The sequence below is a fragment of the Lepisosteus platostomus genome, chromosome 11, assembly GCF_059453375.1.
Source record: "Lepisosteus platostomus isolate fLepPlt1 chromosome 11, fLepPlt1.hap1, whole genome shotgun sequence".
NCBI classification, from domain to species: domain Eukaryota; kingdom Metazoa; phylum Chordata; class Actinopteri; order Semionotiformes; family Lepisosteidae; genus Lepisosteus; species Lepisosteus platostomus.
This window is the reverse complement of record NC_142621.1, coordinates 6836940-6858837: the sequence shown is the minus strand read 5'-3', so window position 1 is coordinate 6858837 and position 21898 is coordinate 6836940. Positions and strand designations below refer to the sequence as shown.

Sequence of the window (21898 nt, the reverse complement as noted above, 5' to 3'; positions counted from 1 at the left end):
AGTAGACAGAGTGCAGACCTCTTATGAAGGACTGCATACTGTCCCCCATACACGGTTACCATACTGGAGAACTGGTTTAAAAATTATGTTCCAGAAAAAATAGGCCACCTACTGTCCCATCGACACCTTTTAAAGCTGCAAGCTGGTTTTTGTTTTTGACTCCCATGCCAGGATATTGACTGTAAAAAAGTATGCAAACATGCATTTCGGCCTTTGTAGCTTTCATTTCTTAAAACCTCAGTAGTATTTTTTACACCTTATTGGGGTCCGATTACAGCTCCTTTAGTTTAATCCTGATGTCCTAAGAGCAGCCCTAAGCCCTAAGCATCCCCATAACATTCAAGATGTTAGAAAAGCTCTATGAGGAACAACAATTTGTGAACAGGTAAATTAAATAAAAAAAAAAATAGACATCCACTGCATACACCGTTATAGTTGCTTGTGATATTCAGAACTGAAGTTCAACCTCTCCGAGCAAAATGTGTAGGAGGAATTTGGGAAAGCGTTTGTTCATTTTGCATTATTATTGATGTATATTTTAATATATTACTATTCATTCTATCATGCCACCTCTCATGCAACATCTAGTACACAAAGGAATTTATACATTTCATTCACTGGTATTTTATATCATAGCTATACTGATCTGGTAGTCATTTGTGTCATTCCCTATCACTATAAAATGGCATTATAAAAGTATGTGATATGTATGGATGTGGTTTTTAATGCAAGACCCTCTACTTATGTTTTACACAAAAAATGTTTTTGATTGGGGGAAAATTTCTGATTTAAAACTTGTAGAACAGAATGGAATCTGAAAGAGTGAATGCCTCAAGGTTTCAATTCCTGGCAAGGGAACAAATCTTTGAAGACTCAACCTTTCAAACGTAAAAAAAAACTTTGGAATAAATCAAGTGGGCTACGCATAAAATAAATGGAAGACATTCACTGTGACTGTCTACTCAAAGGAATATTTTTTTCTTACTTTTCCACCCAAACAATAGATTAGGTTTTGCACTTAGTCTGATTTTTTGATGCACTCTACTGTAGTATAAGGATTCATTCCTAAGCTTTTTGTGACTCACAGAAAGTATCTGTGATAACTGGGATCTGCACTAGTTACCTTGATGGCTGATGTTGCTATCTGGAGATGGTGCAATCTTCGCAGAGTGCTCTCTCTGTCAGTAAAATATGAGGCAGCCAGCTGATGAAGGACTTCCAGAGACACTGCTGAGCTGTTTCCATTGCCCTCTGCCTTCTTACTTAGCTTCTGCTTATCCAAAAATATAGTGAGGGACTCTTCTCCTACAGACAAACCAATACATCGCAAGAATTAAGGTAATGAAAATCTATGCATTTTGACAAGTGTGGCTCTTCTGCAGCTGTACACTTCTCTGAGGAAACAAGAGATTCATGCTTCCATTCTCTGTAGGTTTTGTTTTCTCCATTGCTGTGTTGAATGACAATTTCTTAAATCAAGTATGAGATGAGTTATTTTTCTCTATTTGGGGACAACAAGAAAATTGCTGTAGTATTCAACTGCTTGATGCAGGTTCTACCAAGACAACATAGATTCTTTCTACATCCAATGAAAAAGACTCAAGTGTTGTATGGTATTAATATTCATATTACTTGTCCTGACAAATTAGTCAAAATGCAAGAGGATGATATCATTTGATAAGACAAAGAAACATTTATGTATCACTTTCTTGTTAAGATCTTGCTCTCCTCTCTGAGGACATGCACTTAGTTCAATAAAAGCATATTAATTTTGCCCTTGAAGGCTGTATCTCATCTGGTCTAATATTTTGCTTGTGCCTAATAATTATGTACAGCATGTAATGTGTAACACCTCTGTTTCATTGAAAATGTTAATTATTTTGAGTTCATTATTACGTTGGTGCAGCATTCATAGCACTCTTATAATATTTTACAATTTTAGTCCATGTTCCTACCAACCATGACATGATAATTAGTATCTAGATCACAGCTGCACCGTTCTGTAAGCATTGCAGTGAACATTTGCTCAACCATACAAAGTCTGTTTGTCCAATTGATTATAAAGTCCAGAGGGAAGAGAGCTTTACCTTTAAAACTGCTGCTCTTACAGAAAAAGTGATTCATTTTACATTTACATTTTACAGTTTTCATTTGCTCCTGTTTTAATTCTTAAAGGTTGTAATTCTCAACAGATAGACCCATTATTTTATTAAACATGTTTTTAATTATTTAGCCACAGTCAGTTTGTTCAGGTCTGTTTCAGGCATCCTCTGTCCTCACGTCTGATATAAGCTTTACCAAACAAATGGTTTGTAGAGAAGCCAACATCAACACTGTGTAAAATAGTTAATTCAGTGTGACAGAAAAGACTACATGTGACCATCTTTCTTTAGTTGTATTTATTTGTCCGTTTTATCTTGTAGACTCCTGAAATCAGAGGACTGTTTATGATGATACTGTATATCTGATGATAACATCAAACTACAAAGTAAAAATAAATACATTGTAGTTTATTCATAAAACAAAAGCATCATGTTGTTTACCTGTGTGGTGTACTTCTGGGCCCAGGGTTATGTTTAATTGTGGAAAATCACTTTCAGTTTGTATTTGCAAAAACGAAAAAGCTGATTGTTAAAATCATTTGTCTTTCACAATCACTAGTTTCAATGTTACTGCTGCATAGAAATACCTTTGGAAATAACCTTGATGGTGAAATTGTTCAGGTCATTAAAAAAGGGTCAGTTTCTACACAGCATATTAATATCGTGGTACTCAGTAAGGATATGCACATGTACACATTTGCATAAATAAATGTTATATCCCTCATGTGTCTAAATGCTATGCCGTATGAGGAAGGTCACTGCATTTATATGCCATTAATTCTCTTTATGCTCTGACTTGGTTATTGTATAAAGTGGTTGTATTTTTAAATTATTTTGATTAATTTATCTTTTCTTAAAGGAAGTATATACCATAACTGTGAAGGCAGAGGGTGCTGCTTGGCTTCTTTACTCAGACATCTCTGGCAGACTGACTGTCACCTTAAGGATTGACACCTGATTGACGTCTGGTATCTCACACATCCCATGGTACAGCAACGTGTTCTACGAGTGTGTTGAATAGAAGCCAGCGCTGCAAAATGACCTCGTGTGCGCAGACAGATGTTCGGTCCGTGCTTACCTCCGAGTGTCGCAGACACTAAGAAGTGTGTCCCATATTTCTTGATCAAGTTTTCGTTGATCTGTTGAAGACTCGGCCGGCGACCCAGGAGCCGAAGATTGCGGAAGAACTCAGGGGCCAAGGGCAGGGATGCCTTTAAAAAGTCCCGTCGTTCTGTAGCCAAGCTATTTACTTTCCAGTGACTGAACTCCCTGCAACAAAATACATAAGTCACACTTACATTAGTTCTTTTTTTGCATTTGTATTTGTATACAAAGTCTGTACAGTTAGTCAGGAATTGTTTCCTTGTTTCTTCATTAGATTAGAACCTAAGAATATAATTGCGAACTGTTTTAAGAACAGCTTGCGCTTTTTGTGTAATTCTAGAACACGTTATTTTAAGACATTATCATTGTATACGGCAATTTAACATTTGTGCATAACATCTGTATACTTTGTATTTGCAATATTTAACGGGAAATAAGTTACACATTTGTATCCATGATGTAGTGTAATGTCTGTGTATAAGTGTTATATTGAACTGAAAGGAAGGATCCAGCAAGGAGTCATCTTCAACCACATGACTAGAGAGTATACCGTACTGTATATACTGTTATGAACTAAGGGGTATACTAGTTATACCAACATGGACTATCTCAGTCATTTAACATTTTGCCTCATTTAGTCATTACAGACCAGTAACTAGGATTAAATTTAGATTACAGGGGTTTGTAGGGGTAGCCTGCCTGTTGACTAAGTCATGAGAACTGGGAAGCTTGAAGGCTGTTTATTGTGTTCATAACTGAAATATGATATATACTGTATGATCTAAAACTTAAGTTTCTAGGGAACTAGGAGCAGAAAATTGGAGTTGATACTTCCTAGTCACATATACTGAACATCTTTCCTTGGAGTGGGAGGTACAGATTGAATTAGGTAGGGACCTGATGCACAAACAAGGTAATAAAAATACAAGCTAAGAGGTGAATGGCTGATCCAGGAAGACCAGCTTAGTAACTCTCTCTCATCCTCTGGAGTTCAAGAAGCAAGACATTGTGAGTGAGATCCGTCTTCAAAAGGACCAGAGCTCCAGCTTCTGGCCTGTTCTTTGAGGACTGAGACCTAACAGGTATTTTGAGAAGAAGAAGAGACAGGTAGTAAACTGAAGGAAAAAATTCTGTTGTGTTTTTTGCCTTTTTGTTTAAGTGCCAGTCAGGCAGAGCTTTTATCTCCGGGGTGCATTATCTTATTTAGAGAAACCTCCATTTAGAGTTCTTAGAATTTTCGCACCAGTTAAAGAGAGTAGTCTGTCCTTTGCAGGGCCTTTTGTTGTATAACAATCAGCGTTATCTCCTCATTTTGCACAAAGGTTAGGGTCCATCTTGGGTGAAGATAGTTTTGGACTGTATGAGACCTGGACTCCAGGACTTGCAGTCATTGTACAGTATGTATTTTTTTTTAAACAACACTTGGTGTAACTAACTATAGTTTATAGTTATTCTAAATATTAATTTGCCTATTTAGGTACAGTATGTGCCTTCTCATTGCCACATTGCCATCACACTGGGCCAAAAAAAAACATTTCTAAAACACCCTAATTTATAACAGATGACCCATAATTTATTACAACTGTTGTCTTAAAATTTAACAATACTATACAGAAGTACAGTAAGCATGCATGCTGTATGCTGTTTATACAGTATCAAACAGTAACCCATCATGTCCAATGCAGTGGGAATGTACAAGTACATACTGTATAACAGTACTGCTCAGTACTGCCCACAACTGCTCAGAAATGTAACACAGCAGTACTGTACTTCAAAGTATTTACCGAGTATGTTTGATATGGGAAGGAAGACTGATGTGCATGACATTACAAAATGTATTATTGCTAGGGTTGCAGGCAACAGCAGACCTGGCTAATGTGTGATTTCATGGGTTGCCTCACACTCAGTTCTATTGGGCACAAAAGTCTTAGACTTTAGTTTTAGTTACCTTTATCTCATACAGAGATGTTTCAATTGCTATTGGCTAAGTAGACCTTTATCTCCACAGACATCTGTGAACAACTAGTTGATTCTGCATTCTTGCACCTGTATTCACTCCTGAATGTTGAAAAATCAGCTATCTGAGATATTCTCTAATATTTTGTTAGGAAAAAATATAGTACTGTATATGTAGTATGCACTGTATTTTACACTATCTATATATACTATATATAGCCAGTGTGAAATTAGGATTATTCTTTGTGTCCCAATAGACAAAGAACCTTAGTACCAAATATTCCTGCAGTCAGAAAAGAACAATGATGCCACTACTATTCAGCTGATAATTAGTAAATTGATTTGGGTGGGCTGATCAAGCAAGCATGAACTGCAGGCAGTCAGAAGGCCTCTCAAATTGACTCTGAAAAATCAGAGAAAAAGGAGGAGGTTGCATATCCTTTCATTTTTTTCAAATTAGCTGTTGTCTTGGCGTTCCAAGATGGTTTTACAAAGTTAATTAGAAGAAACAGAGGCTGTCCCTTCTGCTGCTAATGATGATAGATGGAATTAATTAGGAGCTTAAATACAAGAGGATCGTACCTGAAACTCTGCAGGGTTTCAATATGTTTGGATTGGAAAAAAATGGTTTTGCAATGCAGGGCACTCCACTCTGAATAGGACCTGACTAACTGCACTGCTTGTGTGCTCTTTCTATTTTAAGGCTTCTGTTGTTGTAGGTTATATACATATCCCCAGGCTTCGATGTCTCATCTTGATCGTGTTATTAAAACGAACTTTTTAAGACATAGACGAACCTTATGAAGTGAAAATCATGATAAATGCAGGCATCTTCTGGATAGATTTAATCCATTTATCCCTGCAAATATCTATTACATTTGTAATACCTCAAGCCAGTCCTACTGAGATTTATACTGTTTTTGTCTGGTCCTGTATGCATTCTCCTGTGCATTTGGACACTATTATATCTATAAAAAATGCTTCACAGATGGCAGGTAGTGTAAAATCTGAAAATCAATGAAAACTTATCATTGTTGCTTGCTATGCTGAAAATATAAAATTACTGATCAATTATTTATACATTAAAGTATCCCAGATGAAATACTTATTTTATGCAGGTTTAGGTTGATGAAGCTAAGAATATGAATGAAAATATTGGCTTGTGCAAGTTCCACAGTTCCTATTGTATATTGCTGGCTGTGCATTCTACCATATAGTCTATACTCAGCAGAAAAAGTGTATTATGACCTTCCAACTAAAAATAATTGGGTTAGTAAAGTATTTTCTCATAAGGAGGTGCAGTGGTATAGCTGAACATATCATTAAGCTAAAAAACAATAAAGAGAAAGCGATTTTATAAGCACAGCTTTTGTTCCTGTAAATTACACAGTTTAACTCAATGGCATCATGTATTGTATCGCTAAGCCAGCGGCACAGAGCTGTTACTTTCCTCAAAGTTTCTGAGCTAAGTCTCGGATTCTTAATTAGAACAAAATGAATCCTGTTAATTGCACATTGCTAGTCACAGCCTTTAATACAATAATTAGATTTTCTAGTTTTCTGCCTCCAGGCACATGGGGGATGGAGTTATCCTGACTGTAAATAATAATGTTACTGGGAAAAATGATTATAAAGTTGCAATGGTCTTGAGATTTTCAATTTATCTCTTTAGTTCTAACCACATACCAGGGATTTAGATTAAAAATGTTATAAATTATATCTACATTCATTTCAACTGACACATTTTTTAAAACTAAGAAGTTTGAAAAATTAATAAATCTGTACAATAAGGATTTAGCATGGCAAGTTTTAATTAGTCATCTATTTTTAGCAAATCAAAAAATGATAAATAAAGAGAGAAAAGGAAGATTTCACAATGTAGCCCCTGATTTCAGAAATTATTTATTCACAAGGTTAAAATGATGAAGGAAAAAGGGAATTTTTGTTTTTCTCTAAATTTATGTTCACAGGATCCTACTAAGATTATTATGCTTTTTCTGCTTTTGGATTTTTGAAGCTTTCAGCAAACTCATTTCAGATTGAACCAAAACTATAAGTTTTGTTTGTAAGTTTTTTTTTATGTATGATGATGTTTCGAGACCTCTTATGTAGATCATCTAGATGTTTCCAGATAATCTTAAAATGTCATCTAGATGTTTCATATCACTGTTGTATTTGAATGGGTGTTGCACTTTGGGGCACTATATCTGTCATGGAACTGGCAAATTTACAGAGTAAAATATCTAGGAATAAGAATCAATCTTGCTTTCATCCATCTTGAAACTGAGGAAAACCTTAATAATTTAGATTCTAATTCATGCTGATTAGAATTCCATCACTGCACTTGGTTTTGAATAATATGTTGGTTAAATATGCAAATTTGATGTAATTACTTATGAAGTACATCTTAATTGATTACTGTATCAAATACACTTACAATTTTGAACTTACATTTCAGACTACTAAGAAATGCTAAGAAAAACTGTTCTGCACAACAATTTAAAATTGTAAAGAATAATTAATGAACAAAAGCTGTTTAATTTGTTTCTTAAGAAGCACTGACTATACTGTAAGCCCAAGAACATTTGCAAGCGTTGCAACATACTGTAGCTCTTTGGAATAAATCCAAGTTCAGCAACCTTTTGCAGGTGATTTTATCATAGAAAAAAAAAGTTTTGTTACATTTCAATTCTCATTTCCTAATTTTAATTTCTAATCCTAACAACAGCGAATTCTTCAGTTCTTGTCAGATCACAGTGACGTTTACTGTAGCCATGACCTCTACCTCTCTAACTCCTTCTTCATAAATCATATCAAGTTCTGGGGCCACTGTGCTAGAGTCCCTCATATTTATTTTTAAGTGCTGGAGAGACTACCCTGTTTGCATTTTTTAAAAAGGTAATAAGGGTTTAATTTCCTTTAAGCTTCCATGCTTTGGTTTTCCATCTTCAGCTGGTTGTCAATATTTATGATAATTGTACATTTGCTATGTACATGAAGGCTTCACTGGTTTATATTTTAATAAATGAAAACAGACCTAATTCATTAAAGATTTTTAATGAATCTTTAAACAAGATTTTGCCTTAGAGTTAAAAATGTAATTGTTTGCAGGCACCAGTGGCTTTTAAATTAAATCAGATTGGCTGAGGACATCAGAGACTATTCAAGCTTGTTAGTCCTATTCTGTACCCAAATGCAACAGCATAAAATAATAGTATTAAAGTCTGAATTCTGATTATTTCAGGTTTCTTATCTGATCTGAATATTTTATTTAGAAGAGTGAGTAAGAAAAAAAAACATTTTTACTTGTAGTCAGGAAATCCGAATTGTGACATTTTATCTCTATAACATTTATTATAATAAAAGGCTTTTTCTTTATGACAAACCATCGGATATTTTTAAAAGCCGACACGTTTAAACACCAAACGTTCAAAGAAGCAGTATAAGCAAAGAGAACAAGAAAATCAAGCAAAATAGATCAAGTCTTGAAATTGGTCAGCCCCGTGTTTACAAAGTGAAGTAAATAAAATGTTTTTCACACAGCAATAGCAGTCACTTAACGTTCTTGTTTTTTATTATTCCCCGTTTCTATTTTCCTCTCTGGTTGGGAATGTCCAATTCACACTATGCCTCATGTTAGAAGTGTGATGAAGGCACGTATGTTTTCCAATCATATTGTCAAGGCAGTTCTGCTTTTCACCTGCAGAACCAACTGTTACTAAGCTACTGTACACAGGAGGACCTGTCTGAGTTCAGCTGGGCCCCTGCTGGCGTCGTACAGTGCCTGCTCAGTGAGCGTCACTGTGGGGCACAGCACTCAATTGGCCCCAAGTGAGATTTTTCTCAGAGCCCCAGGGAACACCTCATTCAATGTAGCGCTCCCTCAAAGGAATTAGGGGCAAAGTCATTTTTAAACATTTTCCGGCAAGGAACTCATAAACATCCTCTGTGTGCGCTGTTACATACTCATGAAATTAATTGATGGGTTAAGCATTTATCATGATCCCTGAAAATGTTTTGCAACCTGTCAATAGCATAACAACTGTCTAGTTTCCTAATTAAAGTCAGCCCAAGATTTCATATGTACTGTAAGTCATTATTGGGAAATTACTGTATATTGCTTTATTATACTGCATTCTATCTTTAGTGCAGTATTTTTATTTTTTACGGTATTTTGCAACGTTTTATTAGGTGGGGCAACAGGGTGGAGTAGTAACGTTATATGCTTGAGGAAGATACTGAAAATATTGCTCCACTAAAAATCCTGCTTTATAAATTGATGCTCTCTAGGTCACCATTGGAAATGAGAATTTGTCCTCAGTTGAATTATCTGTTTAAATATACAGTACCATTATTCACAGGCGATAGGTTCCTGAACTGCAAAGATTATGGAAAATGCATATACTGGGAAAAAGCTCACCCATACCATATACTGTATACAGTATACAGTACTTGATAGAGTGCTCAAATAAACATAAATATGCCAAATTAAAAATAACAGAAAATAAATATAGTACTGCACAGTTTTCCATTAGAAAAGGGAATATTACTAAAATGATCATGAAGCATGAACATTTACAGTGTTCACGGGAGTTTCCTCTGGGTGATAAAGTTTCTTCCCACGGTACTGGTAGGTTAATTGACTACCAGTACATAAAATTGGCCCTGGTGTGAGTGTGTGTGTTTCTGTCTGCGTGTCTGCTCTGTGATGGACTGGAGTCCAGTCCAGGATGTATCCTGCCTTTCACCCATTACTTGCCAGGCTAGGCTCCAGCTACCCTGTGACCCTGAGTTGGATGAGGCTGTCAGAAAAAGGATGGATTAATTTAGGGTTATCGAGTGCAACAATCTTCTGTAAGATGTGATGGAGTGGGAGCGATATCATGGTAAAAAACCTTTTTGAACCTCAGAAACATTCAGAGACGATTCGAGTTTCTGAGAAGGAAGGAGTGAAATGGAAACTTTTCATCACAGTTGGGGGTTTTAAAGTCTTGTAGTCATTAGCTGTTTCACTGTTTCAAAGGTGATAAGTGACTCAATTTAATTTTAATGTTACAGAATCTTTTATAGGTCAGTTGTGATGCCTTGGCTTCACAGATAACCCACTTGGCTCACCACATCATGTGTTTCATTAAAAATCAGCATAAAATCATTCCTCTGGGCTGTTTGAAGAGGTCAGACACATGAAATGTTTAAGAAAACCTATTTAGTGGATTTGCCCAAGGGGTAGCCTTGAGGGTGAGGGAAAAAAAACAATACTTAACAAAACCATGCGAAAGGAAAGAACTCCCAATGCATAAAATTCATTATTTACCAAGAAATAGACAATGGGTGGTCTAAAATAGGATTATATACATACAGTATAACTTGAATGATAAAACTCACCTAATGCATACATAAAGCTTCAATAATAAAAATGACCTGCTTTGGACTTCTTTAAATCTATGGTGGACCATTTGAATGACAGAGCAAAGTGCAAGAAATGTCGTTGTGGGGAAACCTTTAACCAGACATTGGTTGTTTTCTCTTCTTCTCTGTGGATTATCACTTATCTGCTGTGGTGGTTTTGTTTAAGTTATCACAGGATTCAGAGTGCAGTGGAAGGGGTATTTGGGAGAGTGGAGTTAATTGATTACATACTGTACATATACAAAAATCCCAACACGACACATGTACAGTAATATCAATCTTGCTCTTACAGTAGAGAACAAGATTGATATTATACTAAAGAAAGCATTCATACTAGACATTTTCACATTTGTGTCCATTATTTTGGTTTTATGTAGTAATAACTAAAAAATAACTGATCTCACTTAAACAAGCTGATTTGTAATAATTAGATTTAAATGAAAAATATGATGTCTCTAAAAGGTGGGTTTTTGGAATATACATCCTAAAAACTACACGACAGGATTAAGGTTGATGTGGGAGCTCAACATACACTACAGTACCTTTAAAGTTAGGTACTACTTTATTTTAATATTTATTTAATATTTATTTAGTATTTATTTTACTATAATTATGTAGCTTCAGAGCAGCAGCATAACGATATTATCATAACTTTCAAATTCAACAAACACAAAAAATAAACCTGAAACCCCAACCCTAGGCAAAACCCTAACCTTACCATATTGTGGCCTCTGCCTTGGCATTGAATTATTATATACTGCATACTTACAGTAAGTATGTGTCATGCCAATGACATAAATGAGTATGAATGATGTTTTTAAGAACATAAAACCACATTCAGATGAAGCTTCTTGGAAGGTTTGAAACAAATGATGTAATACTAATTTGTTAAGTTAAAGGATCTACAAATTATTGTTCAGCACATACTGTAAATTTTAGTGCAACAAAGATTTTCAGTATTTTTTATAAGCTGTGACAGCAAAAGTACCATGACTGCATGTAAAGATGATAAATGTCTTCGTTTAGCATAATCTCAGTATGAAATTAATGTTCCCTTTCGGTTTTATGGAAATTAACACTGTGACCCACAAGCTTCCTGACATTAGATGAAGATCAGGAAACTGAGGACATAAGCAAAGCCTTTCTATTGTTTTATTATCTAAATGAATACAAAACGCATGCCTGCAGAATATGATTGTATGAACGTCATCCAGAGTTTAATTTCAGACTGAAAAATCATCTAGTCATTTCATTCGAAATTACAGAAACAAAAAACAGGAGACCATGTAACCAGTACTTCTGTGATTTGTTGATCAGTCAGGAAGGTATTTATTTCATGGTGCTAGCTAAAAATATGAACAGCAACTATATATTATATAGACTGCCATGGACAATCTGTGTTTCTGAGGACAAAAAAAAATGTCATTGTCTTTTAAATGTTTTAGATGTTTTACAGCTACGAGTCACAGGACGTCAATGTTAAGTACTCATGAAATGTGTTCTATTTGTGTAAGTCAAGTACTGTAGCTGATGTCATTAATATCAGTGCTTCTGATGTTTCCACTGGGAGTTGTAATGCTGTAATAGATGGAGGAGGAAAATGAGACCCCAACAAGGGAATATAAGCAATACCTAGACACAAAAATGAACTTGTTTGCCGTCCTTTCAGCGGGATATTGTTAGCTTTCTGCATTTGCAATCCAATGCCAGCATGCATTACATTACATTTCCAAATTCCAATGATAAACATAATAGGTCCTACACTTTCAACCATTGTATTCACCTATATTGCACAACGAAGTTGGAGTGCTGTAAATAAGAGGGTGACCTGACCTGTAGATCTTGTATCTGGTAGTGAAGCCCTGCTGGAATCGTTCTTTGAACTCGGTGTATTCTGGGCAGCGGTGAAAGGGTCCTTTGTCAGACAGCAGCCAGTCCAGTCTCCCATCAGCCCTGGTGGTGCCAGTAGAGGAGATGTAATGATCTGGTGCTCCAGCGAGGACCAGAACCCAGCCCAGGCAGTCCAGCACTGTCCACTGCCATAGGAGCATCAACAGCAACCATCTAACAACCAAAGCACACTGCCAACGCAACGCCATCCTGTCCTGGGGCACCTGGGACCAGCATTCTTCTACTAATCCCTCGGGACCTGCAGAACACATGAGGGGAAATTTTCATTTGATACCAGTAGAATCAACGCCAGGCTTCTGTTCCACCACCCTTGGTTATTTTTGTAGTTCACGTGAAAATCTGGCATAAAGAGGGTTGTAGGCTCGGAGATCACTATTGTAACAAACCAAAGGAGCTAAAACATTTTCGGGATTTCAAATTTCAGCCCTCTCAGTTCTCACAAAGGAAGTTTTCATTGACATTAGTATGATATTTTACAGGGTCAAACCAAAGAGCGAGAGCACATGGGTAGAATAATAACTGAGTAATCAAATGGCTAGACATGTAAAAAAAAACTGGGGTTCTTTGGTGATGGAGAGTAAGGCTGTCTGAGTAAGCAGAGGTGTGATTTTTTATTTATAGGGTTGTATCGCTTAATTTGAAAGACATGTTTTTATGTTATCTGGTTTACCTATGGTCAACTCTATACTGCAAAACAAAATAAGCAATTCAGAGGAGAGGATCAGGGTATATTTGGTTCAGGGCAGTCTTACTTGCAGGAGGAATACGATGCATATAATTAAAGTCCCTGCAAAGCATGGATCTGCGGTGAATGTATTGTCAACCAGGTTTCACGAGATAAAAGAATATTGCCAAGGTTTTGTCTAGAGTTTAGATGTCTTTCTGTTGAGATAATCTTAATTTATTATTTGATTCTTTTCTTTCCAGCTTTACATGTTGTAAAACTGTAATTGTACAAATTTTCAGTTTTATGATTGTACATCCATTCAACCTCTAGCAAATATCTAAAGCAAGGTGAAAGGATTGTGGAGCACTAAAGGAGAGTAAGAGAATTTGAAACATGAAGCGATACCGCCCATCCTCTGGAGACCTGATATTATTAAATTTGTTTAAAATCTGCAGTGCTCATTTAAACATGCACAGAAGGTGTACTGATGCATATGTAGAAGCAAAAAACACTGACTTGGGGACCATCTGTATTCCCAGACATCTTTTGCTAATCTTTTCCAAATTCATTATGAAATAAATTTTAGTTTGAACGAAAAAGCAGCTTATTTTTTAATACTGTATTTCAGATAAGAAGCCTCAGGATTTATGTATCTTATTGCAAGGCTGCTGTTCTTTTAAAGATAATTGTATGCAAGGACGCTGAAAATAGAAAATAAAAATGATTTTACATTTGGCTGTGCCGTTCAGTATAAGTAAAAAAATATGAACATGATGCTGTCATGCAAGACATCTGTTTTGAAGAACATGAGTTGAGATGAAGTTTTGACTTCTTATTTTTAACTCATTTTGCTATACTGTACCTATTAAAATGCTATATTTGTCTTGAGCCTAGCAGCCTGTGAAAGCTACAGTATATTGTCTGTATAATTTCTTAATATGATAGTGTGAAAGTCAGAAATCACAGGGTCCTGTAACACATGCATATTCAAATAGCAATCAGTCACTATCCTATATTTTGAATCCTAATGATCTTATCCATTAATACAGGATATTTTACTGATAGTGGTACAAACAACTCAATAGATAAGAAAAGCATCATACAGTAGGTCCTTGTGTCTTAGCATTCAAAAAGTTTACAGAAACAGCTTCCTTCTGGTGGGACCAAAGAATTAGACTTACAGGATGTAATAATGCTCATTCAAGACATTTTTAAGTCTTCTCTTTGAAAAATGAATATTTGTTTCTTTATTCAGATGTAGAAACCAGATCCACACTTCCCCTTGTCCCAAATAAGAAAAATCCTTTTTCACAACCTGAGAACTTGATGGAGGTTGTCTGTGCCCATGTGGTTTCATCCTTTAGAAGGCGTCTATGCAATGATAGGCAGCTGTAGCTGAACTGAAGACACACAGTTGCGTAAGAGGTTTTCTCTGTGTTCTAGTTTTTGTGAAGTTTTTTTTCAAAAAGGCAGTTCCAACAAAAGAAATAAAATTATATCTTGCACTTGCTGGTGAAATAACTCTTTTTCTTTCCTTCCCCACACTCCCACTCCATCTCCATTTCATGCTTCCCTGTCCTCTTTCTCTCCTTTTCTTTATCTCCCGGCTTGCCTTTCCTTTTCCTATCTGAATCTCAGTGCATTAGGTGCTGAGTTTTACACTTTGCTCATTCTGCTGGAAGCAAAAACAAATTGCACACACAGCAGCAGTAACAGCAGAGGCAGAGAAGCCTTCCTAAAATCTGGAACCACATCCCCCAGCTCATTGCCTTTCCACGGGTCTGTATCTCTGTATTATCCATTTTGAGGTTGTGCGTGGTGCTGGTCTCACCAAGGTAAGAACCTCATTTGCTGTAGAGGCAGAAAAAGGAAACAAAATGAATGGCATAAGCATCCACGTGGCATCAGAAAGTCACCAAAGAGTTTGTGTTCTTAATCTCAAATCAAATTAATCTGGTGACTTTTTAGTGATCCATTATAGACAGTACATCGTTTCAGCATAATTTACCATATTTGTCTCTGTCCACTTGATGGGGGGGCAGTAATGAAAGGCAGCAAACTTTATCAGGTTGAAAGCTCTTAATGAAAGTAAAGTCTTGATAATGTTCTCCTTCCTGTATGGAAGGCTGCATTTCAAATGTGCTGAAAGGCTTAAGATGCTATCTCATTCACCAGCTTTCTAAAATCAAGGTATTACGATTGTCCCAAGTCTCTGGAGGGTTTTGCTAATTATAAAGTGCATTCAACATATTCTTGCAATCAGTAAATGCCAAGGAGACAATGTGAGCCATACTAAATTAGCTTTGACATTTAATGAACTTCTTCTGTCATGGTGTTTTCTTTTTTATAGTCTCTTAATGCACAAGGAAACAGAAAACCATCCTCGGAGGTCAAGGAAAAAATATGATAGTATTTTACTGGGAAAGAGGTATATTTATTGTTCAATGTGTAGACCTTTTGACCCGCTGTCATTCAGACAGACAACACATTGCCACCTAGTGTCCCTTACATGTATTACAACTTGTGATAAGCGAAAGGGTAATAGTTTCAAATGCAAAGGAGCTTGTAATGCGTTCATCAAGCACAGCCTCTTGCTCAAATAGAACATACAAAGTGTCTCCCCATTAAAAAGGTCCTCAACTTGTTTTTTTACCATTATAATTACATATTACAACAATTATCCATTGACTGTTGAATCTCATCAGCTAGATCTATTAATTTTGCCATCTCCTTTCAAGAGATATTTACAGTACCTCAATCAGCTATTTTACTCACAGAGAATGCAATTGCTTTATCTTTATATGAGTATGAAATCTGATATGAATGCATCAGTACATTTACTTCATCTGTCTAATTCAGTTTGATTTATCACCAAACCTGGGTACCTTTTTGAACTCAATCCCTTCTGCACAGTGTACAGATGCTCAGTAAACAGGCCAATATAAAATATTTCAGTTTTACTTCCTATATCCGATTATAAAATGTATATGTTTGTATTGAAAGACTGGAAACACAACACAGTGAACAATGTGGCAGCAAGCAAGTATGCAAAAGCAATTAAAGACTGAAATAAGTTAATGTGTACAGTACTGTATATTAGTTTAGAGTGGAAAGGGCCAAATCTGAGAGCTTATACATCAAAGAAAGGTACACACTGCATCAATGCATGTTAAAAAAATACTTTGAACTTTGGTCAGTGAAATACGAAAAAAGCAATTTCAGAAATGAACAATTTCAACATAGTGTTAATTTCCGCAGGTACTGCTTCAGCAGATGGGTGTGCAGTTTAAGTGCTAAACTGAAAGAGATTTTATAGGCAGTACAATGTTTCTCCTACACTGAACACAGGGGCAGCAGAAATGTGGAAAGCAGAGGAGCAACCTTTACCTTGAGGAGATATGTGTGATTATTCCCCCTAATGCAGAGAAAAGTACAGGAGTGAATATCAGCTCCACCACAACCAAGCAATTAAGTTCAATATTGGTGACAAAAGACTGATAGCAATTATTAGTACACATCCCACACACTCAGAATCTGAGCAGCTGTCATGCATTCCCAGCTTCCACAAGATCTATACTTCTGTACTTTGAGCTGAAATGGATTGATATACACCATGAAACAAGCAGCTCCGTCTGTGTCAGATTTGAGAGGTTTGTGAGTTTAACCATTTAACGTATCCCACTCACTCAAAAGAACCAGCAGACAGAAATCCTTTAAGACCTGGGGGTGAAAGGTGAGGGCTGTGAGAGACAAATAAAATAATGAATGAGGCAATTAGGCATGATTTTTTTCCCAGGCTTGTACACTGTGCTCATTTGTATGTTTTATTGTGCCGAAGCTAACTTCTGTGTAACTCCAGAAGTCTTATTCCATGAATCCAGTAGCTACACAAAATAGTATAAATTATTTCTGGGCTATGCCTTCTGAAAATGTCAATTGTATTCTCATGTACTACATCCATTCACAATGATATGTGCATTCCATTTTAAATAAGGACTTTTTAGCCCTTTTATTTTTGCAAGTATCACTATAGAAATAAAAGTTGGCATCTTTTAGTCACCTTTCCTACTCCAGTATGGTAGATGACCCCTTCCACCCCTCCCATAAACTCTTTGCCCTCCTACCATCTGGAAAAAGATATCGCAGTATACGGGCTAGCTCCGCCAGACTCTGTAACAGCTTTTTCTTCACAGGCTGTCAGGCTCCTTAACACCCTGGAATCTACTTGCACCCACCCCAATTCCAGAAACAGGGTTTAAATCCCCCCAGTCTGATGTGTATATTTTATTATGTACAGTATTTGCCTTAGTAATTTGCACTATTTGCACTTTGCACTATGTGTATCCTGTCTACAATGTCTATGTCAGTGTCCTGTTTGTATTTGCATCGTGGACCAGGAGGAACAACATTTTGTTCCATTGTATACAAATGAACTTGAAAGTTTAAAAAACATAAAATGTTGATTGTTGAAAACAGGCGCCACAGTGGTACAGTGGTTAGCATTGCTGTGTTGCAGCACTGGGTCTCTGGATTCATTTACTCCAGCTGCTGAGGTTTCCTTCCACAGTTCAAAAGCAAACTAGTTTAACTGATGCTAAAGATATTGGCTTAAAAGGATTGTGGGAAACCTGGCCCTAGGCGTGAGTTGTGTCCGTGTCTGTGTGTCTGTCCTGTGATCGACTGGCGTCTCGTCCAAGGTACACCATGGCATGAACCCACTGCTTGCTGGGATAGAGTCCAGCTCTCCCGCGACACTAAAGTGGAAGAATCGGTTAGAAAGGGGACGGATGCACGGAAACAACTAAAACATGCATATTAAAGAAACAAATACATCTGTTCTTTGTTACAACTCAACACAAAAATGGTGAGTTACCAAATGTACATTTGCTAAGAAATGTTTGCTCAACACTGCTGGTTGTTGCTGGTGGTGAAGTAATACTGTATATATCAGTTCCAGAACCTGCTAGAAAATATTTAAGCCGCTGAAGGAAAAAAAAACAAAAAAGTTTATAAAAAGTTCCACAGGGGCAACAGACAGGATCGTGAACATATGGGTAATTAAAGCTCATCAATACCTCCTATGTCCCTGGTGCTTGATGATTAAGATACCAGCTATTTATCTACAGGAATCTGGCTTGGCTAATATTTGCCAGCTGTTGGGAAAAAAATGACTGTCCCTATTGCCTCTGGATCTCAGAGACAGGGACATGGGATCTGGTATTTCTTATTCTCCAGCTGTTTTCCCTGTGTCATCCACAAAATGAAGCCAAACACAATACAAATGAACGAAAGACATACATATGAATGACCTCACTCAATCTCAATAATATCTGTGGAGAAATTCATATTTTATTTGGCATCTAAAAATAAGGAAGAAATCAGCATTGAAAAATGTCAGAAAACAGTAAAATACAAAGACTCACATGGTGGGGTTATCCTTTAATTCCAGAGATGGCAATGGTATAGGAGCTAGCCTAAATGTATTTAAAAAATCAAATGGTACATCACCCACAAGCTGTAATAATCATTACATGGTATCCAGAATAATTTAAGATTTGTGCAGTATCTGTTTTTTTATGCATTGAAATTCAACCTTAAACGACTGAAATGGATTGGTTGACATTAGGGCATTCACCTCTAGTCCTTGCAGAAGTATTGACAGGACTACCTTTGGGCATTGGGGAAAATTACAGGGAATAATACATTAGTATTTAACAGAAAGTAATATGGCAGCTGCAGTTTTTTGTTGTTTGCTTCCTGCAGCACATTAAAGTTTCTGGTCAAAGTTCCAGGATAACTTAAAATAACAAGCAGCACAGTTCCTTGATGAGAGGCTTTACAGTACTTCGGGACAAGCTCTGAATATCGGAAACTTCCGTAACATCCTCATGCAGTTTAGGGATTTTAAAGGAATAACAGTTAGAATTTTCTTTTGAGAAATTACATTGCTGTAGGGCATTGTTCTGAGAAATGATTCTCAAGAGCCAAGCGTTATCTTTAGTTACTAGTTTAGCTCGCAATTCGGTCTGCAGGAGATAGACATCAACACTCAGCATGCAAAACACAAAACTGTGAAAAATATCCACACCAGATACTTTGAGGTCTCACAAGTCCTAGATTTCATCCACTGTAGATTCATTTAAATCTGAATGCAAATTATCCATATGCACCTTAGAGATAAATTCAGTGAAATCCACCCTCTTTATCATTTTTGTCATAAGCAGGAAATGTGCTCATAATGCTTAAGTGTTATTTACAAGGTACAATTTTGAACACAACCCTTATAGAATCCATTAATCTTTCATTAAATGTGACATTCCTGATATGTTCATCATTTATTTTCTCCAAAAAGAGCTATATTAGAAGTCAGTGAGTAGCCTGCTGCACATATAAACCAGGCTTTGGTACCAGATGAAGTCACAAAACACCTCCCAAGAATTGAGAACAATATATCTCACAGAGGACAATAACTGACTCATGTATAGCTTCTTATTTTCCATACTGCTTTAAATTTTAAATGGAAACAAGGGAAAGTCAGCAGAATGACAGAAAAAATGAAAGTGCTCTACAGGATCAATAGCCATTCAGCTGGCAGAGTGTGAAGTGAAGACTTCTACCTGGGCTTGTGATGCATAAAGTGCAGGTTAACAGGTAATGAGCTTCTTTCCTCCAGGGGCGAGTCATAGGGAAACACTCCAGCCAAGTGAGTCTAAATGGAAACTGGCAGCATGTGAGCTAGAGAAGATCTATGTTCATATATGATAATAAGTTCAGACAGATATAGAGCAGTTAAACAATGCTGAGGCAGTGAAGGTCAAACAGGCTGCCCAATGCCCAATACTGTGTGCTCCGCACTATAGGGAATCCATCTCTTTCTACAGTGCTTTGAAATGTCTACTAATGAATGTCGCGTGAAGACTTTGTCATTTGACCCACCTATAAACTTTTCACCAATTCCATGTATCCAGTCTCTAGTTTTTAACATCATGGGAAAAAGATGAAACAATTTCAAATTGAAAATGGACTGAAGCAAAGCATAGACAAGTATGGATGCACACACAGCATGCAAACAGTTCCTGCAAATGTTTTGGGACAGCAAAGTGAAAAGTTTTTGTCTGACAGTCAAGCAATTTGTATTTGAGATCCCATACGTGAAGTGTACCAGTACTTTTAGGCATTCGAAATCTCTGGGTTTAACGCAGATTATGTTCTTGTTTTAACATGATCAAGTGTATGCATTGAATTACCCAAAACTAAATGTGTTTTATACTGTACTTAACATTCATATTAATCTCATGATCACAAATACCAATTGCTTGACTGCAAAGCAAAAATAACAGTTTTGACCTCACTGTCCCACTATGTTTCGAGGGCAATATGTACTGTATATATCCTCTCAGCTACAATTCCAATTATAATAATTGCCCCTTGTATTGTAGTGGATTTGTGCTATGTGAATTGGATGCCACAAGCTGGCTAGCGACCAGTATAATTACATATTTTAATATATTTAAAAATAGGATTGAAAAGAAATTAATTTAAGTCTTTCTGTATTACCTAATGCTTTTGTTATTTAGACTATTTAGGTCAAGATTCCTCTGGTACTTAATACCAGAAGTAACACTGTCTAGAAATGCCAATGCTCACTTCAAAGACTCTTGTTGCTTGTAAGGAAGGCATGAGAATAACTGAAAAGTACTGTACTGTATGTATCTGTATTTGTGTAATGTGGCAACATAAGTGCATGAGTTTTAAAGAGTCTAATGCTTTTTTCAGATAGTGACAGAGAATGCTTGATGACAAATACATTGGGATTTTTAAAAAACAATTATTGCACTTCCTTAGATACTGTAGATGACATTTGAGAATATGGAGTGTTATTATACTTTTAGTTTATTAGTGTAAAGCACAAACATCTGTCATGTGCTCTGAAGGAACAACTTGTAGATTGCAATCTGCACATCCCTCCAATAGCCATATAACATATTTTGATTAATTAAGGATGTTAAGCATTTAATGTCTCCATAAACATGAACAAACTGAAAAGATTTGAAATACAATTATCCATTGAGCACACTGTAAAAAATCCATCCAGAAGGAAATGGTATTTTTGTCGAGTGTCTTGAATGACTAACAATAACCCAAAGTACTGCTGAGTGCTTTTAAAGATGAAAACCTTGATTTTTTTTCTAGGGTTTGATGTTTTCATAGGAGAATAATTTATTATTATTGGGCTATAAAGTGATGATGCAGAGGAAGTAACACATCATTCACCTGTAGTAATAAATGTTTCGTAAGTGATTTGCCAATAGCCTATGTGATGATGTGCAAGAAATATACGGCTTAAGATCTTGTATCATACAAAGTGAAGATTCAACAAGAAAAAAGTGAATTATTCTAATACCAAGTGTTCATCTCAAAAAGTCTCATGCATGTTCATGATACATGCTGCATTTTTTATGGTTGTATTTGAAATTACTCATCTATCATATCTGACTCTTCAATTTGATTTTAACACATCAGTTCCTTAATATATTTGAAATGCAATTGAAAATACCAAGGAACAAACAGCTTCTTATTGCTGCATGTTATCGGATGTTGTCATTATGGGCTTTCATCCAAAGCATTTTTGCAAACTTCTCGATTTATTAAGACTAATTATTTCCATTTTTTGAGAGTTCGTAGGAGTAGTACATATAGTTCATGCACACCTTGTCAGCACATAAAACATTTTTTAAAGAAGAGTAAA

General features: G+C 36.2%; 1 protein-coding gene across 1 annotated transcript in view; it reads right to left on the bottom strand.

Moving 5' to 3' along the window:
* The window catches only part of brinp2 (BMP/retinoic acid inducible neural specific 2), a 265854-nt gene that overhangs the window by 226043 nt on the left and 17913 nt on the right, over positions 1–21898 (bottom strand). The window contains exons 2-4 of the mRNA XM_088598149.1: positions 12405–12720; positions 3181–3371; positions 1124–1305 (exon numbers count right to left, since the gene is read on the bottom strand). Coding sequence (XP_088454275.1) covers positions 1124–1305; positions 3181–3371; positions 12405–12670 — 639 coding nt within the window. The 5' untranslated portion in view covers positions 12671–12720. The remainder of the gene's footprint in view (positions 1–1123; positions 1306–3180; positions 3372–12404; positions 12721–21898) is intronic.